Source organism: Dermacentor silvarum, chromosome 4 (assembly GCF_013339745.2).
Source record: "Dermacentor silvarum isolate Dsil-2018 chromosome 4, BIME_Dsil_1.4, whole genome shotgun sequence".
Lineage (NCBI taxonomy): Eukaryota > Metazoa > Arthropoda > Arachnida > Ixodida > Ixodidae > Dermacentor > Dermacentor silvarum.
In genome coordinates, this window is record NC_051157.2 from 90,091,191 (window position 1) to 90,116,092 (window position 24,902).

At 47.9% G+C, this 24,902-nt stretch overlaps 1 protein-coding gene across 2 annotated transcripts in view; it reads left to right on the top strand.

Annotated features, from left to right (window-relative positions):
- The window catches only part of LOC119450372 (putative gamma-glutamylcyclotransferase CG2811), a 23,169-nt gene extending 18,919 nt beyond the window's left edge, over nt 1-4,250 (top strand). For both annotated transcript variants that reach the window (XM_049665841.1, XM_049665839.1), the window contains exon 3: nt 3,810-4,250. In XM_049665841.1, the coding sequence (XP_049521798.1) occupies nt 3,810-4,193 (384 nt within the window). In that variant the 3' untranslated portion in view covers nt 4,194-4,250. The remainder of the gene's footprint in view (nt 1-3,809) is intronic.
- Nucleotides 4,251-24,902: the final 20,652 nt, after the last annotated feature.

Sequence of the window (24,902 nt, forward strand, 5' to 3'; positions counted from 1 at the left end):
TCTCCACATACACATTGCAAAAGTTTCCAATGAATTTGCTCAGTGTTTCGTTCATCATCTTTTGGAACCACGACCCAGAATTCTTCCAGCCAAATGGTAACCGATTATACTCGTAGATGTCGAATGGTGTGACAAAGGCAGTGTATTTCTTAGTTTCTTCTTTTAATGGCACTTGCCAGTACCCCTTACATAAGTCTATACGTGAAAACCATTCGCATCCTCCAGTCTCATCAATGATATCATCTATCCTAGGCATCGGGTATGGAAAAAGATCAGTCTGCTTGTTTATCATTCGGTAATCAGTGCACAGTCGGAATGATCCATCTTCCTTCGGTACAATGGTAATAGGGGAAGCAAAAGATGATGTAGATGGCCTAATGATCCCTGCCTCTAACATGCCTTGAAGTTCTTGCCTTAACCATACTTTCTTTTCATGGCTGAGGCTATATGGCTTTTTTCTGACGACTGTGCTGTCGCGCAACAAGAACGGCACCTCAATCGCTGTTGTGGCTTCGGGATATGGCCCAATGCATATTAGCTCGGGGAACTTCAACGGCACGTCTTCCGCGCAAGATAGCTTTCGTTCGTCGGGTGTTTCAGTCCAAGACGTATCTTGCTCAGGTTGTCCAATGGTCACCTCGTCATTCCATAATATGTTAATCTTCATGCTCCTCATATCGGGCCGCGATAAAAGAAAGTCGAAGTCCACCGCTGACACGACGAGTGCTTCCACCTTGAACTTCTGACCTTGGAACTCAAGAGCTGTTTTTGCCCATTTATGATATTCCCGAGATGAACCATCGTAGCTACACACACGAATAGACTTCCCGGAAATGATGCTGGAGGAATCCACAATATTTTCATTAATTAGGCTTACGGAAGCACCAGTGTCAATCAATGCTGAGATGTTTCTGCTGTTTATAAGCATCGGCACTATTAAAACGCCTGATTTAACAAGGAACACCGTTTCTTCAGCGTAATAGTGAGGCTCGGTGGTGCCTTGACTTTCGGAGGTATGACTGCTGAAGGGGTACCGAGCATCATGTGTAGTTATCGCTTGGTCTCGAGTTGTTACCCTTGTCTTATTTGATGGTACATTAAAATCTGGGGTCATAATGTACGCCAGTGACTCAAGCAATTGGTCCATTGTGCTTGGCGACCTAGCTAGAACTTGTTTCTGGCACTCTCTTGTCATACCGTGTATAATGAGGGCGATAACAGACGATTCTGGAAGTTTCGGCTCGGCTGTACAAATTAAATGCCATTTTTCCAACACATATTCTCTGATGTTAACTGCCTTCTGTCTGTAGAATATGGCGTTATTCCAAAGTTCCACGGGATTCTTTTTAAATGCTCGAGAGAAACTCTCTTTCCATTCATCCCACGATTCGCTCAACTGTGAAGTGAACCGAAGATCGTACCATTTCCGCGCATTGCCACACAGAAATATCCGCATGTTCTGTATGCGATCCTCGTCAGTCAACCATTGGTTCCTGGAGCAAGCGTACTCATAAAACCGAAGCCAGGTATGTACACCGGACGAATTTCCATCAAATATGTCTGGTTTCAAGAAAGGCTGTTCTCTCTTGCTTCTAGATCTTGATAGCGCAACAAGAAGATCTACCAGCTGCTGCTGTTGCCTCATCTGGCATTGCTGAAGCTCAAGTAGTGCGTTCGTAACAGTTATATCATTGCCCAGCGGCACTACAGCTGGTTCAGTTTCACGAGCTGAGATGGCTCCTTTAAAACAAGTTTCGGACTCGTCTTGTTCATTGCAGGCAGGAACGATACCTTTAGTGACGGGGTCGTCAGCCGTAAACCCGGAGGCACTTGGAACGCTCCGCAGAACATCAGGCGTGGTGATGTCCTCCAGTGGCCTGACATGTTGTTCGTCACTTGCTCTGTAGCCCTTGATGGTGGTTCGTCCCTCGTTGAACACGACGTTCATCTTCTTCTTCACAGGTTCCTGCTTTCGGCTGCGCCAATGTAAAGATTTCACTAGGGTACTGTACGCAGAACCCATTTATTACTACATTCTTCCGTCTAACCTCTTCGTCGTCTTCTCTTCTTCATAACTGCGCTGGCGATGTGGTTCGCCACAAGGTATAAACTATATACTCGGGAATATTTTTATAGCTCAATTCATTGACCTGACGCACTGATTCATGTTAAATCCGCCCGGTTACATTGTGCGACGCTGGGCTGGCGCCATGGTATACGTGCTTCTCGTGCGACTGGGCGCCGAAGAGCCACAAGTTTAAAGAACGCTGAATGGGGGGAGGGCTTTAAGCTTTAAAACATCAACGTCGCTCCGAGCAGCACGCTGCCATTTGGCTCTCCGATCCGGATCGCTGGGGAACTCAAACAGTCGCGCTTTCGGACCATTATAATAATTGCCTCTGAAATTAGGCTAACTGCACTCGGGCAGGGTGTTGTGACGTCAGATGGCAGGCGAGGAGGAGTGCAGGGGTTTTCTCCTATAGTCTAGGTAGCATTGGGTCAGCTCTCTCACTCGGTGAAACCGCGGGTGGACCAAGACCACAAGAGCGTTGCAGAATAATTACACATAAAAAATAACGTCAATAGATAGATCAAAGCTGTGCGGTGGGGACAGGTGTCACGCGGTCATGAAGGAAAATGTAAGCGACTAGCGAAATCCGCGTGAATGTTCACATATACCTTGTAACAGGCCTTCGGTAGGAATTCCCTCCATTTGCGACTGAGGTTTTTTAAAGGATATCAACCTGCAGTGTTTTGCTTAATCTTCAGCCTTGTCCGACCTTTCTTTAGTGTTTACATAAACAAACTACTTGGCAATCCAATCGGCACACGTTTGAGTTTGAATATTTCATTAGTCGCATACAACTAAAAATAAATCGACGCACTGTGGTCTATATGCGTACAACTATGCAGAGTGCATGCGGTGCTGGCCCAGTTGGATCAGTTCCATGACATAAAAGAGCCGTTACAAGGGAGGAGACAGAATTAAACACAAATACAAAGATGCTATTGTACTTCCACGCGCGCGCGCGCGCGCGCGCGCGCGCGTGTGTGTGTGTGTGTGTGTGTGTGTGTGTGTGTGTGTGGTGTGTGTGTGTGTGTGTGTGTGTGTGTGTGTGTGTGTGTGTGTGTGTGTGTGTGTGTGTGTGTGTGTGTGTGTGTGTGTGTGTGTGTGTGTGTGGTGTGTGTTGTGTGTGTGTGTGTGTGTGTGTGTGTGTGTGTGTGTGTGTGTGTGTGTGTGTGTGTGTGTGTGTGTGTGTGTGTGTGTGTGTGTGTGTGTGTGTGTGTGTGTGTGTGTGTGTGTGTGTGGTGTGTGTGTGTGTGTGTGTGTGTGTGTGTGTGTGTGTGTGTGTGTGTGTGTGTGTGTGTGTGTGTGTGTGTGTGTGTGTGTGTGTGTGTGTGTGTGTGGTGTGTGTGTGTGTGTGTGTGTGTGGTGTGTGTGTGTGTGTGTGTGTGTGTGTGTTGTGTGTGTGTGTGTGTGTGTGTGTGTGTGTGTGTGTGTGTGTGTGTGTGTGTGTGTGTGTGTGTGTGTGTGTGTGTGTGTGTGTGTGTGTGTGTGTGTGTGTGTGTGTGGTGTGTGTGTGTGTGTGTGTGTGTGTGTGTGTGTGTGTGTGTGTGTGTGTGTGTGTGTGTGTGTGTGTGTGTGTGTGTGTGTGTGTGTGTGTGTGTGTGTGTGTGTGTGTGTGTGTGGTGTGTGTGTGTGTGTGTGTGTGTGTGTGTGTGTTGTGTGTGTGTGTGTGCGCGCGCGCGCGCGCGCGCGCAGTGTTCCAGCGCAGTGCATGTCTGCGACCATTTTATTTTATGTGCAGGAGATATGCGGCGAGGTTTACCAAGTGGATGACCGGATGCTGAACGTACTCGACTGCCTCGAGTCGCACCCACACTTCTACGTCAGGTCGCAGGAAGACGTCATGTTGCTGCCACCGCCGAAGTCGACCGGCGCGAGCATCGAAGAAACAACACCGCCATCCGAAAACTCATCATTGACAGAGGCCGGCGACAGGCGCAAAGCGTGGATCTACTTCGTGCGCAAATTCGAGCTAGAACTGCTCTCGCTACCGAAGGTGGTGCGCTACACCCTGAAGCCGGGCATCGAGTGGCCGGAGCTTATCTGCGACAAGGAGCAATCCCAACGTTTCCTGGACGGCGCGTTTCAACACTTCGGCGCAAGTGACAGCTGCAGCAGCGGCTAGAATTCGTAAATTTAAAAAAAAAAAGCCTAATTGGACGTTCTATAGAATGTCCATACAGACGCTTTTCTGTGTGTTTTATGTATTATCTGCAATCGAACGCGGTTAGGAAGAACACCTTTACTAGACGAAATGACGTGTATCAGTGTCCCAGCTAACATATGTACCATCCTTTAAAAAAATAGTCGCCGCCTTCTCAACGAATTACACTAACTATACATTGTTAGCCACTTGCCGGCTGGTGGGCCAGGCCTTCGTCAGAGTGAATCGCCACTCTTACGAAGGCTGGCCCACCAGCCGAAACGTTGGTAAACAAGAATATGTGTATCTATATACAGGGTGTTCTAAATAAGGCTTTACGGAATTTTTAAAAATCACCTGTGGCAGGTAGCATAATTCTTAACGTTGAGCTGGGTTATTCGAAGAGTCGGACATTAGCAGCACGAGAAATCGAAACACATATTACACTAATTAACAAAAATTGACTAATTAACTTCTCACTTCTCAGGTAATTACTTTACGACACACATTGCAATTTACGAATTGTAGCCGGTGAGTTTGCAAGGCGCATCCACTTGAAATGAAATTCCAGGATCACACCAGTTTCGAGACATTATTTCCCAAAGTGTGGGACGAAATACATGGGCGTTGCAGTTACTTTTGTGCTTCATGTATAAAGCAGCATTTTGGTAAAAATGTAAGTGGAACAACAGTGCATTTTTACGGCGAGTTTGATGGTGCATATCTCCAAACTGGCGTCATTCTGGAAATTCATTCCAAGTGGACACGCCTGACAAGCTCAATGGTTACAATTCGTAAATTGCAATATGTGTCGTAAAGTAATTAACTAAGACGTTCATTAGTCAATTTTTGATAACTACTTGAATATGTGTTTCGATTTCTCGTGCTACTAATATCCGCCTCATCGAATAACCCAGTTCAACGATAAGAATTATGCTACCTGCCACAGGCGATCTTTAAAAATTGCGTAAAGCATAATATTGGACACCCGGTATATTCAGGCATACAAGATATACAATTTAGGCCACTGGGTATCTGCAACTTGGTACGTTTCTCATTGACACTTTGATAATTAGGACAGTACTTCTCGAGTTAGATAATTAATTACAATTACCTAATTAAATCTCAGTAACAAAAATATTACTGGCGGCTACTCCACGGTACTGGAAACAATACGCGTTAGGCTTGCTTCGCGTAACGCCGAGCTACTTGAGTTCAGCTACTCGGGTAGTTTGTTGCCTCACGCCCGATGCCCAAAGAAACGGGGCAAGTACTTGCCCAGTCGAGTCATTCCGGATGTCGTGGATGAGTTCGAAACGGATGCGTTGATGAGCATGCAGGGCTGTGACCTACGGTGACTATGTGGCAGCCTTTTGCTCAGTAATGCAAGGACATATGGTGTGGGAGAAGCGCGGTACACGTGCAGTGCGCAAACCTTGGTGGGATGTAGAAGTGAAAACTGCATGGCAAGCCCGCCGGGAGGCGAACAGCCAACACCGATCCCCTGTCAAGGACAAAGAGGCATGCGTGGAAACACCGAACGCCCCCCGTCGGTGCGCCACTGCTTCAAATGCTGGTACAGGCAAGAGATCGCCAAATATAATGTCCGCCTAGTTTGCTCTCTAAAAGCCGGGGGTTAATCTGCAGCGCAGAAGTTCCGGCGATATGTCCCGTCCTTGGATTGGACTGATAGACGTCCTGTTCAGCTCCGAAATGCGGACACATCGGAACCAATTGCGGAGCTTGAAAAGCTCCAACCTGCACCGCTTATAAGGCCAAGAAGAGGGAAGCGAGGCCGCAGTTGGAGGAGAGTCATTCCACGTGCCTGAACAAGAGGCCTTTCCAAGGCAGATGCCAGACGAGGGTTTGGGTGTGGGGTGGCAAGTCAGTGGAGATTAAATCGATCGTGCATTGAAACGTATCAGTGCTAGGGTTGGTAATATCGATGAACGATTAAAAGTACCCCGCAAGACGATTAATCTCCATCGATGTCCACCTTTCATTTAATCGACTAGACATTTCGATTAATCGTTTTGGAGAGTTTGACATAACTTGCGCGAACTTTTTTGAAATCGTACTAGAATGGTGGAGCACGAGCAGTAACGGTGCGGCTGTGGTAGACTGCTGCCTGTTTTTCCGAGTCCCGAGTGCTGCCGAGCCGAATGCGTCGCCTCTCTTCCCCCACACCGCACACGCCACCACGGCGCGCCCGAAGCCGGAGGCGTGAAATGCCCTCGCACTTCAAAGCATACTATAGCAACCCTGTCGTTGATCCTCGTGTCACTCCCAGTCTACTAAAGACGTGGCACAGCATTCGCGCCGGCTTGGAGCAATTATTTGGCATAGCGATGGAGTTCATGTTGATTCCAGCAAATCTATAGGTTCCGAGCGTTTATTCTCGCATGCTCGTGTTGGCCATTCAAAGACGGTGGCAGTTTCACCCAAACATGCCAGCCAATTGACATTCCTTCGCTCTGTAGAAAAGAGCATGTGGCATAAATTCCTAAACCTGTAATTTTGGGAAGACGACGACGTTTGATCCAGTGCGGACTAGCGAGCATCGGCTCCCGCTTCTGTAAATGTTTTCGGTCAAAAAAACGTCTCATCTTCAGCGTATTCTTGCACCATTCGACGCAGTTCGTCTAGAGGACCACGCTGACACCAAGTTCTTGCCGGTGGGTGGTCATTTCGCCAATCTTCGGGACTTTTTACCTGACCCCGCCGCATGGTTAGGCCTACTTTCCCGGATAAGGCGCGTCGCACGCCGCCGTGCCCAAGAATGCCCATGCAAGTGACCGTCGGGGGGGGGGGGGGGGGGGACATCACCCCCGAGGAGTGCCTGAAGTCCGGATGGACCACGACTATTTTCAAGCGAAGTTGCAACGGCAGCCCGGCGTCAGCGACCGGGCGAGTTCGACACAACGTGGTAGCGGCCGTGGCGGGTCCCGCACCCTCGCCGCCGGCGGCGTCAAGAAACGCGTTGCCGCGGCCTCGAGGCTGTCCCCCTTGCATAGGGAGCCCCTTAGGATCATCGTCTGCCCCAGAGGCGGGCTGAACGGGACGATCAGCCAGATCTAGGTGACACAGGCCTTGGCCATGGCGGCTCAACTCGCCCCGGCCGAAACGGAGGGGGACATCGTCTGCCCAACGTGGTCCAAAACATCTATCGTGAGTACGCCGACGGAGAAGAACGCCCGCGCTTACGCGAGCGTGGAAGTTCTACTCGTGGGGTCTGCCCGATACGAAGTCAACTTGTACCTGGCAGCGCCGGATAACACGTGCAAGGGGATCATGCGGGGCGTCGACCTCGACTTCGACCACAACCAGCTGCGCGACATGATCGTCCAGCCGAGGAACCCAAAGACCCTCGAAGTGAAACGCATCAAGGACACCACCACGATCGTCGTTCTGCTTAACGGACTCAAAGTGCCGAACTGTGTCATGTGTGGCGCCAGCATGCTTCGCTGTACGCTTTACAGACGCCAGACCACGACCTCCTCTATAAATTTATAGAGGAGGTCGTGCGCCAGACAGACGTTTGCTACACCTGCGGAAGGCTGGGTCACCGCGCCGACGTGTGCCCGGCCCCGGTGAAAACGATTTGCAGGGGATGCGGACTCGCGACTCGCGTCCCCCGCGGAAGACCACGAATGCTCGCCCAAGTGCACCCTCTGCGGGGGGCCTCATCTCACGGCGGACAAGGCCTGCAAACAACGCTTCCAAGTGCCCTACGTCGTCCGTTGCAGGAGGAGGCAGCGAAAGCGCGCTGAGAAAACACCTGCGCGGCAAGTGGCGACCAGCTGCCAAGCATGGGATTCGAGCCTGCCCAGGGCGTCCTCGAGAGGGCGCCGCCAGAGCAGAGCAACCCTAGAGTCGCGCACTTAGAGCAGGAGAATGCGCAGCTCAGAGCCGCGTTGCAGCAGCTCAGGGCCGAGTTCGAGTATTTCGAAAGTCGGGTTCCTCTGTGCCGCCCGCGCAGGCCCCCATGAAGCTCCCCGCGGGAACGCAGGAGCCGGCGCGGTCCGCCAAGACACGGGCCCTCGCGGACCCCGTTGAGGGAGAAGGGGACCTCGAGGAATTCAAAAGCGAGATTAGGAACTCCATGGAGGAGGTTAGGGAGTCGGTGCACAGCCTCCAAGACTCAGTCATGAACTTAGTAGAAGCGGTGGCTACTCTCACGAGCAGGGTCGACACCCTCAAAACTAGGGTCGCTCTGGGAGAGTCAACCCCCGGGGGCCCGGGTACTCGGGTGCGGTTAGAAGTGGTCTACCCTCAGAAACGGAGGGCTTTAGACGCAGTTCCCCCTATGAAAGGTCAAGCAAAAGCTCCAAACATGGCGGGTCCGGATGACGGATTTCTAATCTGGCAGTGGAACTGCGCCGGGTTCCTGCCGAAAAAGGCAGTCCTGCAGCAGTTCGTTCGTTCACGTGAGCGTAAGCCGCACGTCATTTTATTACAGGAAACTCTTAGGGAGACAGTTTCGCTGCAGGGTTACAGGTCTCACTGCGTCTTTGGCGCAGGCAGGAGGGGCATTTGCTTCCTCGTGTCCAAGCGATGGTCTTTTGTCGTACACTCCATGCGCATGGATCTAGCAAGGTCGAGCATTCGCTAATCGAAATCATTCCCAACGCGTGGCTAAAATCCAACATCTTCATTCTTAACATATACAGTTCCCCCAGGGACCAAAGACACCGTTTCGCGTCTCTCGTGGTGAAGGCCGCGGGGCTGGCGGCGGCCTCCCCGCTGGTGGTCGCGGGCGACTTCAACGCCCCGTACCGCGAGTGGGGCTACCCGTAGTCGACCGCGAAGGGGAGCGACCTCTGACAAACGGCCGCTGATCACGCACTTGTACTCTTGACGGACCCGGCCTTCCCCACCAGAACGGGCACTTCGATCACCAGGGACTCCACGCCTGACCTCACCTTCGTCAAGGGTGTGGGACCGGCCTCGTGGAGTAACCTGCACGAGAACTTGGGTAGCGATCACTTCATCCTGGCTACCTTCTTCGAGGTGTCGAGCAGGCCCCCCGCGAATTTAGGGTCACGGATTGGGACCTCTTTCGAAACATCAGGGAGGGAAAGATGGCGGATCCCAGAGACTTTAAAGAATGGTTGTTGCAATTGAAAAGGTACGTCGAGTCCGCCACCAAGACGATCCGCACGGACCTCAAGGTGGACAGGATGGACAGCCGTCTCGCTCACCTCCTCGAGGCCAAGGCTGCTCTCCTGGTCAGGTGGAAGGGGCAACGGCTCAATCATAGACTCCGTAAGAGGATAGCAGTACTAAATCGCACCATTGAGGAACACTGTCGCACGCTCGCTATTGAACAGTGGGACGAAATTTGTAATTCGGTCGATGGGCAAATGCGCGCGGGAGGCAAGTGGAACCTCCTGAAGCAGCTCCTAGACGAATCGGCCTCCAAGTCCAACCAGAGACTAGCTTTGGACAGGATTTTGCACGAAGCCAAACGGGAAGGCTCCACCATGCAGGACATTGTCAAGTCGTAGGCCGACAGATACCTACCCACAGGCTCCTCGGGCGACGCGGACTATCCCCGCTACCGGGACCTCCAGCGTGAGGACCTGGACGCTCATCTCTCTGAAAACGAGGTTAGGGAAGCGCTTTTTGCCCTGAACGGCCGATCGGCCCGGGGCCGGACGGAATTTCGAACAGGCTTCTTCGCAATCTGGACGAAAAGGCCATCTCCACGTTAACGGACGAGATCAATCGCGTGTGGGATTCGGGTGACGTCCCGGACGATTGGAAGCTCTTGTCGGTAGTTATCATTCCAAAACCAGGTCGGACTTCCTGGACTAAACAACCTGCGACCAATCTCGCTCACATCGTGCGTGGGAAAGGTCGCGGAGCACGTCATTCACAACCGGATATCTAGGTACAGTGAGGAACGCGAACTCTTCCCCTACAACATGAGGCGCTTTCGTCCGTCCCTTGCATCTCAGGACGTCATGAAACTCATGAAACACCAGATCATCGATAGGGACACCAGAGACGTCAGGGGTATCCTAGCGCTGGATCTTGAAAAGGCCTTCGATAAAATTTCCCATAGGCACATCCTCGATTCCGTTACGGAGATGGACCTTGGATCCAAGTTTCACGGGTTCGTCAGTTCGTTCCTTCGGGGCAGGCGCGCCACTCTCAAGGTGGGCGAGGTAAAGTCTGATCCCTTCGAGCTGGGGGCAAGGGGCAACCGTCAGGGGTCGGTCATCTCGCCACTTCTCTTCAACGTCGCCATGCGCGGTCTCTCAGCCCGTCTGTCCGAAGTGGACGGCGTTAATCACGCTCTTTACGCCGACGACATCACGGTGTGGTGCGATGGCGGCAGTGAAGGCAGAGTCGAGGAATCCCTACAGGCGGCCCTGAGCTGCACGGAGGATTTCTTGGTGGGCACGGGGCTCCGGCTCTCCCCATCCAAGTCCGAACTCCTTTTGTATCGACCGACAAGGAGGGGGCGCATCCCCAAGGGTCAGGTGCCTCTCGAAAAGGTCGACATCTCCATTCGCACGGCCATCGGGCAGGTCATTCCCAAGGTGGAGGTGATCCGCGTACTCGGTATGCTCATCGAGGCAAATGGCTGTAACGGACAGACGATCGCTCGTATCGCCACCAAAACGGACAACATGGTCAGGCTCATCACTAGGGTCTCCAACAGTCGCGGAGGGCTAGGGGAGGACAACCTCCTCAGGTTGTACCACACCTTTCTAATGAGCCACATCAAGTACGTGGCCGCCGCGCATCGCTGACACGGATATGAGAGGGCAAAGCTCGAAGCGCTGATGCGCAAGAGCATCAAAAAGATGCTCGGCATCCCCATGGCCGCCAGCACGGAGAAGCTCATGTAGCTGGGAGTCCACAACACTCTCGACGAGGTTATCGAAGCACAGCAGACGGCCCAGGTCGTCAGGCTCTCTTCCTCGCCTGCGGGGAGGCGGATCTTGGAGGCGCTGGGCTGCAATCCCACTGCCATCAGGAGAGGCGGTGCGCGCTCGACGCGGAGACGCGGGAGGCCATCACGGTCTCGCCGTTCCCGCGCAACATGCACCCGCAACACAATGTAGGCAGACGCAGGACCCGGGCGGCCGCAATTCTCAGATGCGTCGCTGGCGATCCGCGATCGCTAGCGTTCGTCGACGCCTGCCAATACGGTTCATCCGACCGATTCGTGGCGGCCGTGGTAGATCACAGGGGCAACCTCCTTAACGCCGCGTCGGTGCGAGGCTCGTCTCCGGCACTGGCGGAGCAGGTCGCGGTGGCCCTCGCCCCCCAGGACGGGAGCAGGCCGCAGATCTACACGGATTCCCGGGCGGCGGTCAGGGCCTTCGCCACGGGTTCGGTCTCGAGGGAAGCGGCCTCCCTGCTTTGCGGCAGGAGCGTCTCCCCCCACGTCATCACTTGGTTCCCGGCCCACATGGGGCCTCAGGTCGATCTCCACCGTCGTTCCCAACGCCAACGAGCTGGCCCACGCCCGCGCGCGCGAACTCACCCACCGCGCCGGGGAAACGCCGCTCGAGGGCGCGGACGCGAGGCTCCACAAGGACTCGCCCCACACGTTTAACGAGATTTCAAAGCACTATCAGCTCGGCAGGAGGGTCAATCCCCCGCCCCGCACCAAGCTCTCCAGACCTCAGTCTTCCACCCTTCGCATATGCTGCAGACCGGGTCCTATCCCAGTCTAGCCAGGGTCAGCAGTTACGCGGACTACGGGTTGTCCAGAGGGCCCTCGACGCGGCGGGCAGGCCGTGGTGGGAGCGGCCCGCGGTATCTCCTCCCCCGTAAGAGGTTCTTGAAGTCGCTCCTAAGGACCTAAAATAAATGTTCATTGCCTGCCTGCCTGCAGTAATTTTATTTTCCCCTGTGCATATTGGAATTTCTTGCATATTTCAGTTGGACTAAACCTTTCACTTTTGCCATTTTAACAGCGGAGCTGTTTAAGCTCTTCGTTAATCCGCGTAGTGCGAACAAAAACTGTGGGCCGATCCTGGAGGTAGTGCAGAAGGAGTCCAAACCAATGGCACATACCCCTGTGAACTAGCGCTGTTTAAGCTCGAGGATGGTCCGTCGAGTGTACGCTGCAAAACATCCGCCCGGCGATGACGTCACCATGCATTGCCTAGCAACGCTTCGCCCCAGCTGCGCCGACCGCGTCGAGCCTCGCCACAGCTGCGTGAGCCGTGACGTCATCGCGCGCGCCGCATAGCTTCGCGTCACCGCCGTTGCCGCGGCTGCGCAGAGGCGGAGCTAAGCCGTGACTTCACTGCGCCGATCCATCCGCGTCGCCGCCGCGGCGACACCAAAGCCCCGCCGTCTCCGCGCCGAGCACATCGCTGCGAAAATGGGGCGGCCGAAGAAGAGGAAGCGCGGCGCAAAAGCCGCCTCGCCGCTACTCGAGAGCGAGTGAGGCGACTTCGGTCCGATCCCGAGTATCGTGTCGCCGAAGCGGTGGCGAAACGTCGGTGATTCGCAGAAGATCCTGAGTTACGAGCCTGCGAAACCGAGCAAAAGCGTTTGAGCGTCCAAACGCGTCCAGATACTTTAATGACCGAGTGTTCGTTGCTCCTTGGGCTGTCGATGATTCCGGGGTGATCTTGCGCAAAACGTGGCCGAGTCTCGAAGCATAACCTCGCAAAAACTTGGTCAAACCGATAAAGCTAGGTGGAGTCGCAGCTTCGCTGTTTGCCCAGTCTTCCCACCACTTGTGTGAAGCTGCCCCAAATTTTTTTTAATTTCTTGTTTAACTGTACTGTACCGGGATTCACTAGTGCCATTTACCTTGTTTAATGCTGCTCTAAGTGCAATTTGATAACATATATTGTTTATATTTTCAAAGGCCCCTAGGGCCAACGCTATTTAACAAATTAAATATTATTATTTATCAAACTTTATACGCTTGTATTTCTAACTTGGTTCTACCTCTCACATTAAAATATGGTCCTACAAAGGTAGCTAGCTGTGTTTCAGCCCTTCTATAGTGCCCGGAAAAATTTTCAATTAATCAATTAATCGATGAAAAACCCTGCATCGAAAGCGATAATCGATTAAAGGCTAAAATGATGAACGATTAATCGTAAATCGACCATCCCTAATCAGTGCACGCACAGCAGCGGGGACTGGACGGCCTGCCAGCTGGGAGACGAAAGAACAGCTTGCTAGACTGCTCAACGAGATCATTGAAGATGCGCCAATCGCAAGCCGTGTGGTTTTTTGTACTGAAGGAGGCCAAGTTCATCTCATTGAAGAATAATGCCCACTAACGGTTATAATTACCAGGGTTCTCTACAGGCTTTTTGCAGGAATCTTAAAAGAGTGGATGAGCATATGAGCAGAGGCGAAATACCTACTTACGGAAATGCAGAATGGTTTCCGTCCAGGTCGACGACCGGAGGACAATTTGTTCGGACTTAGCGAGTGTGTGGGGATTGCCAAGACAGGACAGAGCTCCCTCCTCTGCTGCTTTCTGTAGAAAAGGCATATGGCAATGTACCACACGCTGCACTTTTTGAGTGCCTGTCTGCAATGGAAATCCCGGCTACATTACTACCTATATTATAGTGCAACGCCCGTACAGAAACAACACAGCCATTGCTCACTTTAAAGGTGTACAATCCGCACCTGTTAAGGTTAAGAGGAGACTACGACAGGGATGCCCTCTATCCCCACTGCTTATATTCTGTATGTGGCCAACCTAGAGTGCAAACTTCTCATTAGTGGTCTCGGTATCCAGCTAAAGTTTAGTAAGGTGGGCGTGGATGAGAGGTGCAGATTACCTGGTCTCACCTTTGCTGACGACCTTGTGTTGATGGCTGTGTGCCCTCAGGACTTATAGGCGCTCATTAACATCTGTCAGGCGTAGATAACTCGCCTTGAGCTCTGCTTTAACTGCAAAAAAACTTCAATAGTCCCCCTTACGGGCCCGAATATGGATCAGGGCGATACAAGGCTAGGAGATGCGGTCCTGATGGTGTGCTCGGCATAATACTGGGAGTACAAATATCAAGTGTACAGGAGCTCTGTGGTCACCAAGAGGACATCCTCCACCAGAAGGCACTTCAGGCGCAGTGCATCCTTCGCAACCGGCAGTGATTGTTCGCGACCTATGGAAAATCGTTAATGCGCCGGCGCTGACGTTCGCAAATGCTGCGCTCTGCCTCTCGGCACCCACGCGGGAGTGGCGGGAGTGGCTGGAGCGGCGCCAGCGACAGGTTGGTCGGACAGCTCTGGGCTGTCATGGTGCGATGACCAACGAGGCTACACAGGGCGACGTAGGGTAGTTGAGCTCTGAGGCTCGGGAGGCGGTGGGCCTCGAGAGCGGTGGGCGCGGCGTGTATTTGATTACTTGTCAGCGACATGCATGCGCACACCGTGGGCGAGGCGCTTATATCGCATAGAGAGTAAATGGCCGGTTTCGCTCCCCTATAAGCGCAAACTCACCGGCAGATTAGGCAAGCACGGGAACGAGTGCAGGACGAAGAAGAAACACGTTGGAAGCGTGATATGGCGGCGAAGCCGATGTCATAAGAACACTACTGGCATGGTTCACCTATAGGACAATTCCCTTGGGAGTAGGTTGCTCTTTGAGGCAGAAGCTGGTGCACTCCGTACACTGATGTGCGGTGTCGGGTGCGCGGAAAGTAGGAAGAAACCATTGAGCATGCGGTGCTACACTGCTACGGTGTGAGGGCATGGGACCATCTGTCGCGCAGGGTGTATCCCTGGAGGCTGCTCTTGGCTTCGAACAGTCGGACCGACTAGTGGAGAAGATAGTGCATGCAGTACAAACAGAGCCGCCGTCGCGGACACGAAGAGACTCCTCGAATGCTGGCGAGCGGCACTTGCGGATAGACACCCATGACTGCCCATCCGTGTAGCGTGTTTTCCTTCCCCCCCCCCCCCTTTTGGTGTCCTCCTCTTTCCTTTGTGCTACCTGTGCTTACTTTCCTCTGATAGGTTGGCAGTACAGAGCATCAGCCTGGCTTGGGCGTGGTTGCCACGTCCACCCCATCATCATTATCACCTAATGGACATATATGTCGGGCGGGTTGGTCGCAATGCGGGAGTTTTCCAGACAAATCTGCTGAGTTGGCAGCTAATAAATCTCCCGAAAAAACTGCCCCAACCCTTATGTGAAAAAAAGAAGGAAGAAAAACGTACGTACTACATGCAGCACAGTCTCATCGTAATTGCCATTATACGCTAAGTAGCTAGCCGAAGTCGGATTTAAATCCAAGCTATGTGTGTGCAGGTGGTGTATGTATAACTCAGTTCGCTTCAGATCGAGACATTCGTAGAGGAGTGCGCGTGAGGTAAAGGTGTAATACGCGTTGCATAATGGCCGGTTTCCTCAAGTCGGCTTCGCCACTGTACAGCCATATTATGCAGTGAAGCATATTAAGAGTGGTGCGCATGCACCATTTCCGGTCACAGTACGGTCGCCAAGATGTGTAATAACTGTACTGACAGCCATTTGGAGCTGTTTCTGACATTTTCAACAGAAATGAAAATAAAACAACACGCCACTCAGGGCTCCATACTTGGGCCACTATTTTGTTTCTGTCCCTGGTACACCTGAAGTTATAATGTATGCAGATGACACAAATATATTTAACACTTAAAAGTAACACCAATGTATATCTTGTTCATCTTTCAAGGTGGCTAAAACAGAAGAAGCTGACATTAAATGCCTCTAAAACCACATACATGATATTTCATCCTATTACACAGCACCATTATGGAAAAATTTGAAGTAAGCAAAATTAAACATGTTGAAGAACAACAATTTCTTAGGGTATGGACGTATGGTTTCAAGACAAACTTAGTACTACCTCACTTCAGACTTAGCATGCACCGCTGGATGTTTGTACAAGATAACCCACCTTATACAGTTTGGTTAAAACGAACTCTTCACTATTTCCTTTTCTATTCTAAACTTACATATGGTGTACCAGTGTGGTGTACCACTGCACAAATTACAATAAGCTTGTTATGCTACAAAAGAAAATTTTGTGGCTTTTGAAAATTATTACAGTAAAGTGTGAGATTTAAGAACAGCTTCTTTATTTAAAAAGCATGGTATACTGCAGGCACACCAGTTGTATTATTTCAAGCTTTTGTAACAATTACACTAATACAAACTGCACACAAAAGATGAAATAATTCCTAGCTATTGCCTAAGGTTCCCTGAACGACACACACCCAAAATACGGACAGGATACGGAAGGCAGAAAATGGCATATCAGATACCTTACGTACTAAACAAGCTCGAAAGAAAGCTAAACTTCAGTACCACTATAAATACCTTAAAAATAACATAAAAAATTAAATAATCATTTTTGAATTAAAACACTCATCAATAACCTTTCATGTGGTTTTATGCCCTTAGTTATTTTTTGATCTATTTGGTGAGTGCAAATATATGAATGCACATAATATGTATGTGTGTTGTGTATACAAACATCTACGTGTGTTGTATGAATATATGTGCATGAGAAAATACATGGACATGTAATGTATGTTTATACATGCATACTATATATGTATTCTACGTAGTATGTTTATACCATATAGACATGTACAGACAATGATACTGTTTCTAATATGTAGGTAAGCATAAAATGACTATGTTCTCTGCTTTTTCTGTATTTTTCGTGTGAAGAAAGAGTGGCTGTGTATGTTCCTTTAATTGCTTAAGCTGCCTGCCAAACTGTACCGGGTCAGAGGTCAGGCATTTCAAGCCTTTAGCATCTGCCCCTCTTGCAGGCTCCATATTAAGTCTGCTGAAAAATAGAGGTAATTACATGATTATTTAAAAGAGAAATATAAGGGGTGCTAAGAGTATGACTTCAGAGTAAGCCTTGGGGTACTCCAGCGAGCGTCTAAATATCCAGAAACACAAGTGTCAAAGGCCATACACTGTTTGCGTATCTGTAATAAATCGGAAATGTGTGAAACAGTCTTGTTAATACCAAAGGCTACAAGCTTGTTAAGCAAGCACTGATGTGATACTAAGTCAAACACTTTTGAGAAGTCAAGGAACACTGCATCAACCTGACTCCCCTCATTAATTGCATCAAAGAGATTGCAAGTTATCTCTGCAAGTTGTGTTGTAGTTGAGAGACCTGATCGAAAACCATGTTGCTGAATAAAATAACAGAATTACTTTCCAGACAAGTTATTTTTTAATAAACTTCAAAATTACATGCCGAGTTACAGCATATGCTGTAACTTTTACAACATATGCTCGTTAATGAGACTGGCTGATAGCTGTTCAAGCTTACATTCACATTTGTGAATCAGAATGATTTTAGCGCACCACCAATCTTAGGAAATATCTATGTGTCATAAGGATACTGAATAAATTTTCTGCAGGTATTTTTACACAAGAAAGCATATCGCTTCAAAAATGTGTTTGTAATGGCGTCTGGACCAGATGAGTTTGCATATCAAGATTTTTCAAGAGACATTGAATTCCTTCTTGAGTTGCGTTTCAATTGGTCATCGCCTGCTCTAATGCACAAGGTGCTATCGTGACACATGTGGCTTTTTTTGTGAATACTGACTGTAAGAAAAGTTTAAAAGCAGTGGCAATTGATCCAGGTTCTTTGACAGCTCTGTTTGAAGTAGTCCTTTGTGTTAAGCAAGCTTTTTCGTTAAACAAGTACCACCAGAACTTGTGAGGACTGTTTATCATAAACTATGGCAACGTGGTGCCATGAAAACGGGCGTGGCTTCGCGAGTGTTATCATATGCATTCAGTTCTTAAGACGGCTCAGATCGTGCATCATGCCTGCCTTGCACCATCGTTTAATTTTATGTTTAAGATGAATTATTTCGTGTGTCATCTGCAGATAATTCCTGTTAATGCATCTTTTTCTTATCGGAATGAAGTTATTTTCACATAAAGGTACCCATTCTTTAATGCACAACCATAATTCATTCATAGTTCAAAGCCTTGAATTGATTAAAATAGAATTCCAGAGCACTTAGCACAGCATCATTGACTACTTGCTTGTAGCCCTTAACATAACCGAACCAGTGTTTGGCAGGCACATGTGTGATGGTGATAGGATACGTAATTGAAAGCAATTTGTGATCTGAAATGCCATTATCATCTGTGAGTCTGCATCTGTGCTATGTGTAGCTCATAAACATGAGGTCAAGTGAGGAGGAAGTATCAATAACTTCTGGGTCAACGTCGGCCGACTGTTGTAATGAAAAAGTGAATGCTCTTTATTAAAGTAGTGATTCTGTGCTTTTGGCTTCTTTGCTGTCGTGGCTCAGATTGTTCCACTTTATTTCCGGCAAGTTAAAATGGTCAGTCAGCATAACTTTTGATTTGGAGTTGGCGTGCTGCAAAATGTAGTCATGCATTTCTTCTAAATAACCAGGGCGGAGCATTTGGAGGACGGTCGACGCCTCTAATAAGTATGCGGTTTCCAGAATATGTGATTCTGCACCATACACTTTCGTGATGAGCAATGGTGTCAGTTTTGCCAAAACTGAATACGGTATGTTTTTTATAGTGATGGCTGCTCCGATCCTCTGCTTGATCTGTCCTGACGAATTAGTCAGTACATGGCTGGAACCACTTTGCAGTCTTGCACTTGCGCATATAGACAAGTTTTTGTTTTAACTAAAATATGAGGGTTATAAGAAAGGATTAAATTATCAATTAAATTGAGTATGTTGACTTTGCTGTGCGCATAAAAGACACAACTCTCAATGATTTAGTGTTATTCTGTCACGTTTTCTGGTGTAGTTGCACACTTGTTCTTGATCGAGAAGCATGCACAGGCATTGTGGTTGTGCTTTTACTACTCTCAGTTGTTGCACTCGTTCCCATACATAAGTCGTGCCGTCTATTATCAGTTTATTAAAAGAAAGCAAGAAATGAGAGGGCCTCTAGCCCTCTCATTTGCAACCGATGGCCAAAGTTCACGTTGGATGTTTCTTATTCTTTATAAAAAATCCTCAGAAATCAATATTTTGCTATTCGATTCGAGAATTCGAAATTGTCGAATACTTTTTTTCTGTTTGAATTTCAATGGACAATATAACAGGTAATGAATACTTGCCAATAAAGGTTTGATATGATGGATAATAACGCTTATTGGAGTATTGAGGGAGAAACATTTCTGTCAGTAATGACTGTTCCAAATGATTCTGCTGCAGGAGAGCCATGGTTGTTGCCCAGAGGAACCCAGCTCCTGAGTGAACGCATAGTGCAGATCACTTCTGCTCAATAATTTCTAGTCACCTTGCTTTTAGGAAACTACAAGCTTATTTGTCTCAATTTGAGTATACCAATTAATCTGGCCAGTCTTGTGTTTGCATCCCTTTAAAAGAATGTGCGATGCTGTAGCATCACACTTCTCTCTTTCAACAAACGCAGTATGGGCTGTACTGAAGACACTGGCCATGGTGCTGGTGAAAGTAGAAGACAACGAGAAGTGTTTGCTCGCTTGCTTCGCCATAGCACCGACTGACTTTTTTCGGCCTACCGCTGCAAACTACACCAAGTGCTGCTAGGCAAATACCCCATTGTAGTGCATTTTGTCCCAAGCTGTTCTCATTTCATTACTGCCAGCTTTTCATAAAGCCAGGAACTCCATCTCTACTATCATTTCCATGGCGCACCAGATAATAGAAAACAGTTGTTTCTCATTCAGAGCTCCTTGGTTAAAGGGACGTCCAGTCAACACAGGCGTCACGTACGCCCTGCATCACTTAATGAAATTAATTTTTTTTTCTTCTTGCTGAATGGACTCCATGCAAACTTCATATTTCACCTCGTTTGGAAATAGGAAAATATCCTATATTTGAAGGTTATTTTTCAAGAATATTCGTATTCAAACCAATTTGGAAATTTCACAATTTCAACACCCCTAGACAAAATGTCAAATTAGTTTTAAAACTAGACTCGACATAAGGAATGTGATGTCAAGTGGCGAAGTTTTTAGATTGCAGCTGCCTTTCGTATAAAAACCTTTTTACTATAGTAGCGCCATCTGATACAACAGGGCACTTTCTCTGAATGTGGCTGAATGAATTTAATAAGTTTTCAAGAGAACTTCAATTTTGCATTGCAGAGTGAGATGTAGATAAATGTATGCTGGTTTTAAATATATACTGCTTTTTCAATAAAGAGCTTTTTCTCTCTCCCACTTTTCCCACACATGGCAATTTTCACTGACTTGTTCATTTAGGGGTTTTGAATTGTGAAATTTACTAATTGAATACAAATATTCGTGAGAAACAGCCTTCAAATATCCAATGTAACATAGTATATTTTCTCATTTCTAAGCAAAGTGAAACAAATATTGTATGGAGTTCGTTTTGTGAAAAGTGAAGCTTATTTACATTACTTCGTACATGCATGCAACGGCATTTGCAACTGGACATCTGATCAACTGGTGAGCTCATAAATAATAAACAACTGTTTTCAGTTTTCTAGTGCACCGTGAAAATAATATTAATGAAGCAACCGAACAGCACCTCACGAGATGTATTGGAGTGTTTTGTTCGTTGAAGGAGAAAAGTGTAATAGTACAGCGCTGTAAACTTCTTAAAGGAATGGGAATATGGTGAGACTGACCAAATAATTGCTTTGCATAAATTGTGACAACAGATTCCCACGTAGGCTGCCTCAAAGCAATGCATTCTAATGATGGGAAATGATTAGGCAGACGTTACCTGCTCCATGCATTCACTCAAGAATTGGTAACTCTGCAGCTCTCCTGCAGAAACATTCAGAAAAGTCTTCACTTTCATGAACGTCCCTCACTTTACAAGACTCCAGTAAGATATGTTATTCCTTATATTTGAAGAGAAAGAAATATTGTTCAAGAATTTCAACCCATGAATTCTCGAACCGAATACAAATTGCATAGCAATGACTCTTCAATTTGTATTTAGGCTTTCAAATATTTGCACACCACTAGTTTCAATTTACACTGCATTCCATAAGCACAAGCAGATCAATGCTGCAGCAGTGAACTTTGTTCTAAAGGAATGAACATGCAGCTCCACAATACTGGACTGCCCATTCCCAACAAATATTTGCCTGATAAATATGTGTGAACAAAATTCTAAGAGGGATCAGCTCTTTACTGGCACCAAGTTAAGATGTGGCATATTTCCTAGCCTTTGCAGGTACATATTGTGATGGAAGTGAGATGGAGGTGAAGGATGTATTTACAGAATATATACAAAGAAGGCTAGAGCAAGAGATGTCTAACCCAGCCCACGTGCAAGCGTCTTCATCGTGTCTTCATCGCTCTACCAAGCATCACGTTCATCCATGTATGGATCGCTTCGTAACAATAGGAGGAGGAATAAACTTTATTTACAGCAATGAGCAGACGGTAAAATCGTCCGAGGTGGGCGGCGTTCCTAGTCCAGGATGCCGTGGGCCTGAGCCGATAGCTTGGCCTTGCTCACCAGGCGATGCTGGCCTTCAGGGCTCGGGCTTTGCAGCTGGGCCTCCCACTGCTCAATGGTTGGTACGGTCAATGGGTTTTTGTCCACATTCATATAACAATATACAGATTTTCTAAGGAAAGCAATGGAATGTTATGACATATCCCGCAAATCTTTGCGTATCGCAAATCTTTGCATATTAATTTGGCCAGTAAACTGCTTAACTTTTGTTCTTACTTACCGTATTTTCTCGCATATAACCCGCACCTAAAATTTAAATAATTAACTGCTTAAAAAGTGGGGTTGTGGGTTATCTGCGAATATTCGCGAAGGAAGGGGGTGGGGGTCGGCTTCACGGCAACGCGTGGCCTGCCGTGCAGAGTCCGCATTGTCCGCATGCCTTTCGACATCGACGTGTGTTAAGCCAATAAGAGGCCAACACAGGTTATTGCCTGATCCACATTCATAGTCTGGTTAGACGCTTTTCGGCATGGAGGAAGAAAAATGCTTTTCGGTATGGGTGTTCTGTGCTTTTCGCACGCTTTTCGCACGAGTCAGGTGCCGTTTCTTGTACGCCCAGTTTGCACAGTTGGCCAGCCTTAGGCATCATGAATGTGTCTCGGCGGCAGTCTTTCACAGCGAAAGAGAAACTGAAGATCATAGCTGCTGCTGAAGAAATCGGCAACAGAGCTACTGCGAGATGGTTCTGAAGACGATTACGTCTTCGAGAGCGGCGACGAAGCCTAGGATGGCAGCAGTGAATCGGACAACACACTGACAACGTTGCGGCGGTCGTTTTAAAATAAATTTGTTTTGAAAACAAAATGATGGCTATGCATAGTTTTAACTTCCTAGAACTCATTTTTTTCGGATAAGCGTGCGGGTTATACGCGAGGTTATTTTTTTCTTTTTCGTGGAGTTCAAAGTTAGGGGTGCGGGTTATATGCAAGGGCAGGTTATATGCGCGAAAATACGGTATATCTATCGGCCAATGTTTGTTTACAATGGCCAGTTCGGTATTGGGCAGTCCAGCATTGTAGGGCCAGTTGTGAATGCACCTATGGAGGTGAACTGCAATCTTTCGCACTCTGCCAAAAGCAGCCCAGAAGTCTGCTATTATCCTTTCCGGCGCCAATTATTTCTCTTTATGGAAACTTTTGTTGCATAACATTTATTGCTTCTACAGAATCATGAAAAGCTTACAACTACAGAGCAGATTGACAATTTCCAATTTTTCAGGGAGATTTGTCAAGTTCACAGAATGTGAACTTCATGAGGGAATTAACCCTCTGCAGGAACATCAGATGTCAGAACATCAGCTATTTCATGCATAGCATACTTGGAAAGCACCTATCCATTTACTTGAAAAATGTAGAGGTGCGTGAATGAAAAACAATGACATAAGTGAACCCACTACATGACAACATAGCGACACCATGAGCAAACACCAAGTTGTCCATTTTCCAACTCGCTTTAGTAAAACTGTTAACACATATACAAACTTGCCGCGCAAGTCCAATCATAAGTTTAAAAATGCACGCAACTTGTTTTAAATATGTAGTTATTTCCATAAGTGCTTTTGATTCACTATCTTCTTGATGTGCACAATTGTGCACAGAGCTCTTGGAGGGAAAAATCCGGCAGGAGGCACATCTCACAAGCCTTCACAGCTAATTTGCCTAACAGCCATACAGAAGACCAAAGAACTGTGCATGCAGGAGCTTGATAGCCGTAAGTCCAACAGGTGCGCTTTGTGGGTTTGGAAGGTACGCAGGGCGCTTCAAACTTAGTGCACAGGATGCACCAAGGAGTGGCAGTAAATGTACTGAGGTGGCTCACTACCTTGCAACTTGGTTGTGCGTACAAGACAACACAAGATGACTTTTCCCAGTGGAGGTATACATCCATCACTGACACCTACAAGGCTTTACCAACATGACCACCTACAGCTCCTAACATCTGTGGGGTTCAGTGTTGTGCACATGGATTCAGCAGCATTTTGACAGGGAGAAAAAGTCAGATTATTGGGATGCATTTACATACTTTTCTTTAGATGTCACTCCTTCTTTGAATAGAGTATTATATTCTATTAAATTAATGAACCCTTTACCTGTAACAGTTCGATCTACTTGCATCTACAAGACAGATATGTCTGACCAGATGCTACTTGAATTGCAGGCGACACATGGCGTCATCACGTCCATCAGCATCTTATTCAACATCCACGGTTAGTGCATATCTACATTTACGTGCTTAGTGACTATATTTACGAATCCAGGACCACAACAAACTGGTGGGTGACAGACAATTTCTCAGAGACATTGTTGTAGTTCCTGCATGTTGCAAGGCCAAAAATTTCCTTTGATTACTTTTTCTCATTATGTCCTGCAGCAAACCCTTCAAATTAAAGAGAAAAAAATGATGACCTGACAGAAGGTGACTGCTTGAACTTCTTTTGGGCAGTGGTGTGAAGCGTCTTATCTGTGACTCTGCTGGGAATTGTGTCTCAACGTGTCTTGCACTTAACTTAGCTGCTGCACTGGTACTGTGGATTCCCAGATGGGTGGTGCAACAGAGGGTTACATATCATGAGCTTGAGGTGTAACAATGGAGGGCACTGTTATACATGGGCATGGCGCACAGACTTGAGTAAAGTCTGAACGATGGAAATGAAGGAAAGACCGCTGCCATGGTCTGGCAGCCACTGCATCCAATTGTCAATAACTCTGCCAATAAAATGCGCATTCAAAAAGATATTTTGGCAAATATTCATCGGTAGGTGCCTTTTAATACCCAACACGTTCCACACTTTTCGTAAAAGGTGTTGCATGGTCACTTTAATGAATATCATGGAAAGTGAAACAGGTGGTTCCCTTTCATACATCACAGGCCAAAGATTTGCGAAAATAGCCCAGCACTCATCTTTCGAGCCAAATAAGTGCTTTGACACCACTTACGCCTGCACAGAACAGTGATAAAGATGCTTCTAATAAAAATGTCTCTGGCCCTTTTTACCCTACAAAGTTTCAATATTAGAGAGGAAATTCTTTAAAACTGCCAATTCTCTTCAAGGCAATGGAGACTTTCTGCATTTGTTGTTGTACAGGTACATTTATATTCTTGACGCTAATTCACCAACAGTGAATTTTCCCATCACAAATGCACAGCAAACGTCGGCACTTGTATTTCACTGACCTTTCTTATGAAATCTGTTAGTTGGCAGTTTCAGCTTTGCCTTGACAAGACACTTGCAGCAATTCC